Raw genomic sequence first — 11,567 nt, 5'->3', positions numbered from 1 at the left:
TGTATTAATGTCATTGACATTAATTCCATTGACATGATTGCACGTCACGAATAAAAAAGTACCTTAATCCTATTCGAAACGATACATTTTTTAATATCCCTTGTTTCCTATTTGTGTCAAAACATGAGTTTTCATAAAAACTGGACTTAGCAATTTTTCACTCTAAGCTAGCGATATTTGCAGAGAGAGATAAACAAATTTTAGTTAACTTAAAAATTCATTTAATATGAGTAAAAAATCAATATTTGTTTCACTTTATTCTCGCATAGAATCCAACAACAATAATTAACTTCGAGATAGTATAAAAGCCTGTGCAAATTTCTGTGCGACCTGACTTCTTTCGAATAACGTTAATCAAAATGTATTATCGTCTTATAATAATTTTAATATTTTATTTGAATGCTGCTACCACAAAAGCAGGCGCGCCGGAAGTTTGCATTGACTCATTGGGATGCATTGAGGGCATTTATGAACCTGGAAACGAAGTTGAAAGATATGCAGCTTTCTATGGCGTGCCATTTGCTAAGCCGCCGATTGGTGAATTAAGATTTAAAGTGAGAAAAAAGTTAAATATCTTAAGGGTTTCGAAAAATGTGTTTAAAAATTTTGCCTATGCGACAGAATCCCGTACCAGTTGAGCCATGGAATGGCACACTTCTAGCAAAAGAGCCGCATACAGAATGTATACAAAGGAATTACATTATAACTCCCCTTAATACAACTGGCGATGAAGACTGTCTTTATTTGAATGTGTATCGACCTGCGGTGAGTATTTTCACTTTTCAACGTTTTTCATCGCACACCAATCCAATATACATGCAAATATATGTGTCCGATATTTTGCTGAGCAAGTGGCAAGCAATTGGCGAATTTAGATATATATATTTTTCTTAAATCACACACTCGTGAAAGCCTACAACCCCTTAGAAATTTGGATGATTTTCAGAATATCATACAGAGAGAGATGATTGCACTATGAAATACTTTGCGGGAATAATTCGTTGGCCCCGAGCTACTTTTTGTCATCTAACCGACAGCCAACAATGTGGTGAACTATCCGTAGCTTAATGAGCTCTCTTAACTTTGTACTAACTCAGTCAAGCGCGAATGTTCATCTTATCTCAGTGCTGTCAGGCAAACTATCGTAACTCAGACGCGTCTAATTTTTGTGTCTTAACTCTACAACTTCACAGCTTAACATAAGACACAAAAAATAGGCGCATCTGAGTTACGATAGTTTGTCTCAAAGCGCTGAGATAAGATGAACATTCGTGCTTGACTGAGTTAGTACAAACTTAAGAGAATTCATTAAGTTACGATAGTTCACCACACGGCGTTCAATATAAGACAAATTGTTGGCTGTCGTTCAGTTGACATAAAGTATCTCGGGGCCATTGAATTTGCCAAGTGTCAACTTACTCAACTTTCTCTTAGCAACTCTTGCGGCTGCGGTAGAACCTGTTGACTGGTATACCTAATGTGACCAACTATTTCTTAGCTCAAAGAAGTACAGGTTAGGTTGGGTTAGGTTAACGCCGCGAGCCGATTACCTTAGCCTCACGAAGGTTGGACAGTCTAAAAGAAAGTGTGGAGATGATTCCACTTCATTTTCCCGTTGACAGCTAATACAAAAGGAATCTGTTGAAATTCCTAGTCTTACCGGGTGAATATCAATCGCACAATGGCCTTTCAGAACCCCCATCACTAGCTCTTGAGAGGTAACGTGGCACCTTTAAGGGGTAACGATGGATCACTCGTTACTAGCGCTACAAAAAGTATTTCAAAGTACCTTATAAAAACATTTTCTCCAGTGGATAAACGCCTTCTCCTCTTTTATGCCACAAAAGGAGCATCGCTTTCTGTTGTCCATTTTATTATGTATTTAATAGAATATGCAATTTCATTATAGCGAGCACGAAGTATGCATGTTAGTCTAACGCTCGCCGACTAGGCCCAACCATGCAAGAGTGAACCGCAGGAGGACAGAGACGTCCCTAATTGCTCCTTATCGGGGGATAACGTTTCAAGGGTGCCTTTCCAACCCCAGGTCAGCAGCCACGCAGTTTTCCGCGATGTTACTGTGACCCGGCAACTAAACTAGAAGAAGTACTCTGATTAAAAAAAATGAAATTAAATTAAGGAAGCGCCTGATGGAATTCGAAATAGCGGCACGATCCTATCCTCTGCACGCTCAGCCACTGCTGACTACGAATGCATGCTTTCAAATGTTTAGTTTGAACAAATCAAATACAATTATTGCTTTCAAATTACACTATCTTTTTCGAACGTTTCGAGCGTTTTCTGGATACGAACATGAATTCGGTTTCTATTCGTTTCCGGATACGAAATTTTTTTTTTAGTTGTGCTTCTTTTGAAGACGGCGATATTTCAAAATACTGACGCGGTAAAGCGATTCTGCGGTCAGATTCGGACTCAGTCATAGTAAACTGTTTGTAGTAAAGCTATATCCTCTAATACCATGACCCCACCAAAAAGTTAACCATCTCAAGTCGAACTTAACCACATTACTAACTATTGCTGTCCACACTGCGGTTTGAGGTTTATAAAACAGTACAAATGTAGGGAACAGTGTTCGGACCTCCAAAACTCGATTCAGGACTAAATCGCTGCAAAAATCGGAGCAAAAACAAATTTTCCGTACTAGAATGAATTTTTTATTTTCGTTTCTAACATTAATTGTTTGACTTAAATATTTTCTATTCATGCAAAAATAAGAACGCGTGGCAATGTAAGGATAACATGTTACATATTTAGGTAATTTTTAGCATTTTCTATAAAATAGAACGTATCTAACTCTTAATTTTTTAAAGAGCAATAGGATCTAAACCTTTTCTACTTTATATAAATTTCATTCTACGTATATTTTTTAACTGCTTTATTTAAGTTCTGCATCCGCCAATTTCTACAGCCATACATCAAAAAATAACGAAGTTACTTTATTGACGCATTGCTATGAAAGAGTTTCTTTTTAACAGTGAGAATTGGCTAACTTTCAATTTTTTTACTGAAACCGGTGGTGAACACTCAAAAAAAGGCCCCAAGAGGGTCATAACATAATAGATTTGAAGTCAAGCGGAGTAGAGAAGTAGATACCACATTTTTTTTTAAAACCGGACTAAATCTAATCTGATCTTAGTTAAGTCCAAACACCAGTAGGGAACGAATTTTTTACATTTTAACGCTAATGACCCACAGATGGCGGGAAAACACAGGGTTGTATCAGACTTTCGACGTGGTTTCGAGTTGATTAGCTTTTAACCTTCTCAGTGAAATGGTTAAATGCTGTCATTTTTATATGGCGAAACAACGCTAGATCAAGTGGGTTATCGGGATAACCAACTCAACAGCCATAACTACGTGGTTAAGCTCTGGTGGGGACATGGTATAAGAATGTGGAGAAGATAGGTTATCCGCTCTCGCTAACACTGTTTCCTAGAGACGACATAGAGAGAACGATATTTTTTGGAAAAAAGTTAAATGTATGCAACAAGCAGAGCTGGGTAAATGCAATTACATTACAATTACAATTACATTCCTCAGTAATTGTAACTAGGAATCAATTCCTCCAGTTTACAGCAAAGGAATCGATTACTTTTTCAATTACTTGAAGTAATTTCAGATGGAATTGTTTTTTTCTTTAATTCCATTACAAGGAATTTCATATTGTAATTGGAATAAATTACGTGCTAGTAATGTAATTTTTTTTTTCAATTCCTTTGAAAGGAATTGAAAATGTAATTTTTTTTTTCCAATTCCTTTGAAAGGAATTGAAAGTGTAATTGATTTTTTTTGAATTCCATTCCTCAAAGTAATTTAAAAAGTAATTGAAAAATTTCTAAAAAAAAAAATTTTTTTTACTGTTGAATTGCAATAGCTTTGATAAATTTCTTGGTTGCTAACTGCCTTGAATAAATAACTTATACCTAAGTAGTTTTACTAATTGAACTTTAAGAAAACTGAATAACTTAAACTGTATCTGTTCAGTCAGTAACGGATAAATTTTCCAGATCATACCGCGAACGCGCTTCGCGGCAGATGAGACCCGTAAATGTCGAAGCACGCATAACCCGCCCGGACTGTTGCTACCTTGGGCACTGCTGTTCTCTTGGACTAATCCCTGCGTATCTATAAAAATGCACTGACTTAATTGTGTATATTATGGTACCCTTAATTCCACCCAAAATGGCGTGCCTTCTGGAGCCTTTGAAGTACTCTTACTGGTATCCTGCGTTACAAATGAGGATAGACTCCGCTTGAATTACGAACCCTGTCAGACTGGAGATCCTACCACCTAAGAGTTTTATAAACAAATTGCATTGCTATGGCTAAATTTTGATGATAACACTGTAATGACGCTAAAATTACACAAAAAACGCCGAGACACGCAAAATTAATTTTGGGTAGTATGTTACAGACCTGTACACCGTTTTTTTTAGATAAGGTCATTTAGTCAAGTTATTTTCATTTTAAGTTTGCATTGCGAATGAAAAAAATTCAAACTTAAACATGATCAAACGGTCATGTACGATATGGCGTATGAGTAACATTATTTCCTGCTAGTATTTCATACAAAAAATTATTGCAGTTTCACTTAACCCTTGCAAACTTGTTTATATATCCATCGATTTTCATCGTTAATAGTGTTTTAAGCCGCAAAGCAAGCAGATATTGGCTAGTCTATACTAATATATATTTTGAAAGCCGTTTTTTTCTGTTCGCAAAGCTCGAGAAAGGCCGTACCGATTTTTTTGAAATTTAGGAATCTACTGCAGACTTTCCAAGGATGGTTATAGGCTGAAAAAAGTTTCGATATAGAAAAGGGGCGTGGCACCTACCATACAAACCGAATTTTTCAAACTGCATATATTTGTATTAGAGGACTAAAACTGGGTATGGGGATATATACATATATAAGATCAATTCCATACTCATGGGGAAAAATTGGCATGGCTTTTTTCATTGAAAATTCTGCTGAAGCACTAGAGGCATGAGACTAGAAAGGTATGACAAACAGTATTTTATTGCCGGAGATTGAAGACATGAACTTGGAAGATATTTGGTGTTAGCAGCCATGCCCTAATCCATATTTTTTTTTTTAATTTTTATTAATTAATTAATTTTTTTTATACCTATTTTTTATTTTTTCTTCCTCTCTTGGTTTTATATAGATTTGTAAGTTTTGCCTAATGCTATTTGTCAGGCTTTCTGAAACTTATTTAATTTGATACCCACATTGCAATATTGCATTTATTTTATCAATTTAACAGAGTTAAACTTTTAAATAGGTTGAAACGCTCTTCAAGAATGTCTCCAACAGTCATATTTCTTAAACCTCTTTAAATTGATACCGATATAATAAGTTTTCTTTTATCAATTAACTTAAGTTAAATTTTCAAACAGATGACAACCCTCCTCAAAAATATTTTCGGCTGTAAGCTTTCGTAAAACTTTAAAGTTTAATACCCACATTGCAATATTTCATTTATTTTATCAATTTGACTGAATTTGACTTAAAATTTTCAAATAGGTGGCAACACTCCTCAAAACTATTTCCAGCAGTTATCTTTCTTAACCGTCTTTAATTTGATACCAATATTGTAATATTTAATTTATTTTATCAGTGTAATTTAGTTAAACTTTGAAACAGGTGGCAACCTTAATCATACATATTTTCGGCTGTAAGCCTTCTTAAAACTCTTTAATTTGATACCCACATTGCAATATTTCATTTACTTAATCAACTTAACTGAGTTAAAATTTTAAATTAGGTGGCAATCCTCCCCAAAAATATTTCGATCAGTCATCTTTCTTAAACCTCTTTAATTTGATACCCATACTGTAATAATTCATTTATTTTATCAATATAATTGGGTTTAAAAATTTTCAAATATGTGGCAACCCTCAAATTTTTTGCGATATCATTGGTTCTGTATAAAACAAAAAAAAAAAATATATTCAAGTCGGTTCATCCGTTCTCGAGTTTTGACGACCGTGACATACGAACACAACATTTTTATATATATAGATATAGAAGATATACATACATAGAAAGATGTCCAATGTGTGCTTTCGATTTTAATCTTTGACCACAACAAAAATTCCGTATTGTACATTCGTGAATGAACTTTCAGTTTCTCGATTACTTTTACAATTCCTTTGAGGAATTGAAAAACTAAAGTACTCTTGCAATTCCAGGTAATGGAATTGAAAAAAAAAATCAATTACATTTTCAATTCCTTTCAAAGGAATTGAAAAAAAAAATTTACATTACTAGCACGTAATTGATTTCAATTACAATATGAAATTCCTTGTAATGGAATTAAAGAAAAAACCAATTACATTTGAAATTACTTCAGGGAATTGAAAAAGTAATCGATTCCTTTGCTGTAAACTGAAGGAATTGAATCCTAATTACAATTCCTTGTAATCTGTAATTGGGAGTAATTTAATTCCTAAAGGAATCATTACGACCCAGCTCTGGCAACAAGGCAACAAGAGGCATCACTTCCCTTTGAAAGGGTGCACCAGGCTGACACTTTGCATTGCTAAACAGACGGACTGCGTCAGACTAAGTGGGCACACGATTAGGAGATTCCAATAACTAATCAATCTCCAAAAAAATAAATTTACAGAACACTGTAGGATAAGAGAGAATATGAATAGATTGGGGAATTGGTCAAATGATCTCTGTTGTTTCTGCGACTCAACCAGGAACACAACAGCTCATATTGTCATTGAGTGCTATGCCGTCTGGGCTCAATGAGGCCACAGCTTAAATATATTTATTGCCGAAACGCTTTTGAATTATCTGGGGGACCTACGGCCGTCTTCTCAAGTCGGTTTTAAAATTTATTTAACCTCTAAACACAAATTTTGTTCCGAAAAAATCAGTTTGAAGGGCAGATAAATTTTAAAATCTATACGGATGGGAAATCGGCACTTAGTATAAGACGTGTTGTGAAGAGTATAGGTACGGTGACCATCCGTCCTTTATTTTAAAGTACAGTTCTTTATCTTAGCCCCCTATCCTTTATATTTTTGTTTTTCATAATAAAGCACGACTTTTGTCCTTTATTTCTTAAACTGTCCTTTAAATCGGCTCTTCATTTTTCAGGGGTAAATTTTTAAACGCAGAATATGAAAAATAAAAATGTCCCCTATAAAATATAATGAAAACCTTCGCCAGTTTGTTTCGCACCCCACTTGAGGGTTTCTATTTAATCGGTACCGGGGAACTGGTACAATTAAATAATATAATTAACTGGTAAATATTTGATTTAAATTACGATATGGGTAAGGTAAATACTTTTATCATACAAGTTGTATGTACGTATTCCCAAATCATTTTGAAAAAAAAATGTCCCTCATTTTACGTTGGTTAATATGGTCACCTTATAGCTTATGCCGCATGCGGTTCCGTGTTTTTGAAACCACATATCGTCCATATCGTTAAAAAAAACTGAAACATGCATACTAAAGTAGCTGTTAGACGTGGCAAGTGCAAATCCTTTTCAAAAGTCTGTGAAACTCAAGAATTTCCAAAATAGATTGCATTTTTGCGAATTCGCCAAAAAACGCGTCACACGGCAACACTCGATTCGTTTGACAGCACTTGCAAGCTAAAACTATTTCTCGAAAGCGATTTGCGTAATTTAAGTTGCGGTTACACCTTGCAATTTTTATTGCCGAAAGTGACTTCTACAAATCTGCAAAAAGGACTTTCTGACTGCTTACACGGGAAAGTAGACTTTCGATTTCCACATTTTGACAGCAAAATGCTTAAAAAAGCGCTTGCATTGCCACGTTTAACCGCTCCTTAACTTATTTATTTCAATTTCAGTTAAAAGCTAATCTTTTTTTTTACTATCTACAAATGCAATTACATACATTGAAATTTTCTACTTTCAGAATAGTTCTGATGAAAACCTGCCTGTCTTGATTTATATACACGGTGGTGGATTCTTTTTCGGCACTCCAAATCATGAATTTTATGGTCCTGAATATTTTATGGATACGAACCAGGTTATATTGGTGACCATTGCTTATCGTTTGGGTCCATTTGGTGAGTATTGGTATCCATTTATGTACTTAACGATCGATCGTGCGATTTGTTTTATTCCCAAGCGCCAAAGACTCATTGAATTCACTGCTTTAACGAAACTTTCTCAGGTTTTCTAAGTAGTGGTGACGAGCACATGACAGGTAACTTTGCATTCAAGGATCAGAATTTAGCCTTGAAATGGGTGCAATCGTATATATCCGCATTCGGTGGTGATCCTTCGCGTGTTACCATTTTCGGTCATAGTGCTGGCGGTGTGTCTGTCCATTTTCATATGCTAAGCCCTGCTTCACAAGGTATTCCTTTTTGTTTCATTATTAATAAACAAAAAATTATAATGCAATGTTTTGTCAATTTAAAGGCTTATTTCGTAATGCTGTTCCAATTAGTGGTGTTGCAAATACGGTTTGGGCACAGCCAATTGACCAAAAGGCGCAAGCCATTCAATTAGCCACAGCTGCTGGAATTACAAATGCTTCCAACATATCTTCTATAGAACTTGCTAATGCTTTGCGTAATTTACCGGCAGAGCAATTGATGGAAGCTTGCGATGCATTGAAAATTTGGTCCATTTATCCTTTCATAAGTTTTCGACCCACCATTGAAGATGCATCATGGCCGGAGCCATTTTTAACAACCAACGTGCGTGAATTACTCGATAAAGAGCCGCCGAAGACAGTGCCATGGATTGCAGGTGATACACCGTCGAAAGGCGAAGGCATCATCGTAGCTACAAAACTTGCTGCTGCTGCGAATTTGCAAGCTGAGTTTAACGAAAACTTTGATGACTTATTTAAGCTACTCACAAATTTGCCTGCTGACGAATCGAATGAGGTCAACGATGTGGTAGAACGTTTATTGGCAGAATATATGGGTGGAGTTCGAGAGTTGAATAATGACACATTGGATGGTTTCTTAGAGGTAGTTTATGAAAGCTGTTGTTGAAATAAATATTTTATTCCCTCTACGTAGCTTTTAGGTGATTCCTACTTCGTGTATCCAGCATACAAAGCAATTGCCGATAATGTGGAATCTAGTAATGGAACAATTCCTGAAGGATATATACTGTTCAATTATCGTGGGCCTTACTCATATTCAGAGCTGTTTACGGGTAGCACAAAAGACTTTGGGACTACCCACATCGATGATTCATTATATCTTTTCACCTCGCAAGAAATAGCACCGGATGGATATGCCAAATCGTCGGCAGAGGCTGCGTTGGTAAAACGATATGTGGAAATTTATGTGGAGTTCGCTAAAAACGGGTGAGTTAAATTGATTTGGGTGTATGACGGGTATTATACTTTTTTAATATGTGCTTATATTTTATTTTCAGAGAAGTTGAAGTGTTCAATAAAATACAGCCCTGCACTAAAGCACTGTTTGAAAAACAAGGCTTTTGTGACTATTTGTCTATCGTCAAAGAAGAAGAACCATTCGTGGTGGACAACGCATGGAACACTGAGCGCATGCAATTGTGGGAATATGTATATAAAACCTTTTATTGAGTTGTAATCAAAATAAATACAAGACTGGTCAGTAGTGGTTTTGATGTCGAAGAGTTATAATTCTACATAGATTTTTACTTGTACATAAAAACACTAATTTCCATAAAAAAATGTATTAATCATAATAGCATGTGTAAAGGCTATTCAATCGTTATGAGCGAACAAGTTTTGTGTATTTATTTATACTTGTAAATATTGTTTATTTTTTACTTTTGTTAAGCCCAAACTGTTATAAAAAAGTATCCTTCGATTAAAAAAAAAAATTTATGCTTTTAGTGTGGTAAAACACTCTTTTTTCCAGAGATTTGGTGCTTTTTGAAACTCAAAAGTTGACAACACTGCATGTATTAGTAAAAATCGTTGCCCACTTCCTGTTTGCCCGTGATTTCCCCTGATCTAGCCCGCGAAATGGGCTCGCTTGCCCGTACGTGCAAAAAAGCTACTACGGGCCATGTGACCATGTCTGGTCTACGGTACTCGCCGTCGGCAATGCGTAAAGGCCCGCAAAACTCTTCCCTCGAATACTCCAAGAGCCGCCTCATCGGATGCTGTCATTGTCTATGCCTCTTCGTCATATACCAGCACGGGCATGATGAGTGACTTATGGAGTGTTGTTTTCATATGTCGCGAGAGGACTTTACTCCTGAATTGCCTACTCAGTCCAAAGTAGCACTTGTTGGCAAGAGTTATTCTGCATTGGATTTCGATACTGACATTATTACCGGTGTTAAGGCTGGTTCCCAAGGAAACGAAATTCTCTAGCTTTACTAAATTATAACTATCAACAGTGAAGTGAGTGCCTAGGCGCTTCTTGTTAGCGATGATGTCGATGCCATCGACATATGCCAGCAATAGCATATTCTTGCAAAAAATTTTACTGAGCGGTTCGGTTCTTCTCCAATATCAGATTAAAGAAATCACATGGGACGGAGTCGCCCTGTCTGAAACGCCATTTGGTAGAAAACGGCTCGGAGAGGTCTGACGAAGTTGGTGGTATTGCCCAACGCCATTTTACACATCCGTATCAGTTTCGAGGGTATGCCAAACTCCTCGCCTCCGTACTTCAATAGCTCAGCTGGCAGGCTGTCAGCTCCAGCAGCGTTGTTGTTTTTCAGCCGCGTTATTGCTATTTGTACCTCGTCATAGTCAGGTGGTAGAACATCGACTCCGTCAACATCGACCGGGGACTCCGGCTCATCTTCTTCACAACTTTCAGTACTTCTACCATTCAGTAGCGTGGAAAAGTGTTGCCTCCATAATTTAAGTAGGAAAGTTCTGGACATCAGTCACTGGGTCGCCATTGTTGTTCTTATAAGAGTTCGCGCTGGTCTTGGAACCTTCTGTAAGTCGCCTAACTAAATGATGAAATATAAAAAGTGGTATAGATTGGTGAGCTACAATGTTCGCAACAATAGGAAATCGTGGCGCGTATAAAATCAAAAGTTCAAACTCTTCAATTCTGCTCCTATAGCTTAGCAAAAACAGAGAGGATTAATTAAGAGTCCTGAGAAATTATTTCCTGTTGCAAAGCGAAAAGGTTCCCGACCTGCCTACAAGGAATCTTTTTTATGAAGTTTAAGTCTAACGGGTCTTCTGGAATAATTTCTGCAATTACATAGGAGAACCGCCGCGGAGGGCAAGCACTTGAAAATAATGCCGTAAAATAAATAATTCTGCTTCTCCAATTTGAATGTCTTCTACCGACATACTACCAGATGTACTTTTGAAGGCACTTCCATGTAAATACGAACGCTCTTCTTTCGACAAGCTTTGCTTCTAAAGACTATGACATATTTATTACGCACGACAGAAAATTCAGTCTGGCTTGCAGCCTATTGGTTGACAAAGTTTCCTAATCAGATGTTAACTAACCGTTGAAAAATCTCTAGCCTTTAAGGAACTAGCACTTGGTGTGTTCTTGGGCATCGAAAGTGCCTCGAATAACATTTTTCCGGATACTTGGAGTTGGATTACACTCT

The 11,567-nt window shown here is 36.5% G+C and overlaps 1 protein-coding gene across 1 annotated transcript; it reads left to right on the top strand.

Moving 5' to 3' along the window:
- Positions 1-355: 355 nt before the first annotated feature.
- LOC108366593 (venom carboxylesterase-6-like) lies at positions 356-9,810 on the top strand. Its single transcript, XM_017621046.1, has 7 exons — positions 356-554; positions 622-765; positions 7,930-8,083; positions 8,191-8,376; positions 8,442-9,001; positions 9,053-9,345; positions 9,417-9,810. Exons 1-7 carry the CDS (start codon positions 360-362, stop codon positions 9,586-9,588), a joined length of 1,704 nt encoding a protein of 567 aa, XP_017476535.1. The 5' UTR covers positions 356-359; the 3' UTR covers positions 9,589-9,810.
- The last annotated feature ends 1,757 nt before the right edge of the window (positions 9,811-11,567 follow it).

The sequence above is a fragment of the Rhagoletis zephyria genome, unplaced genomic scaffold (genome assembly GCF_001687245.7).
Source record: "Rhagoletis zephyria isolate East Lansing unplaced genomic scaffold, Rhagoletis_zephyria_1.1 Rzeph_scaffold_00040, whole genome shotgun sequence".
Classification (NCBI taxonomy): Eukaryota; Metazoa; Arthropoda; class Insecta; order Diptera; family Tephritidae; genus Rhagoletis; species Rhagoletis zephyria.
Note: the sequence above shows the minus strand (reverse complement) of the source record. Positions and strands in the feature narration are given on the sequence as shown.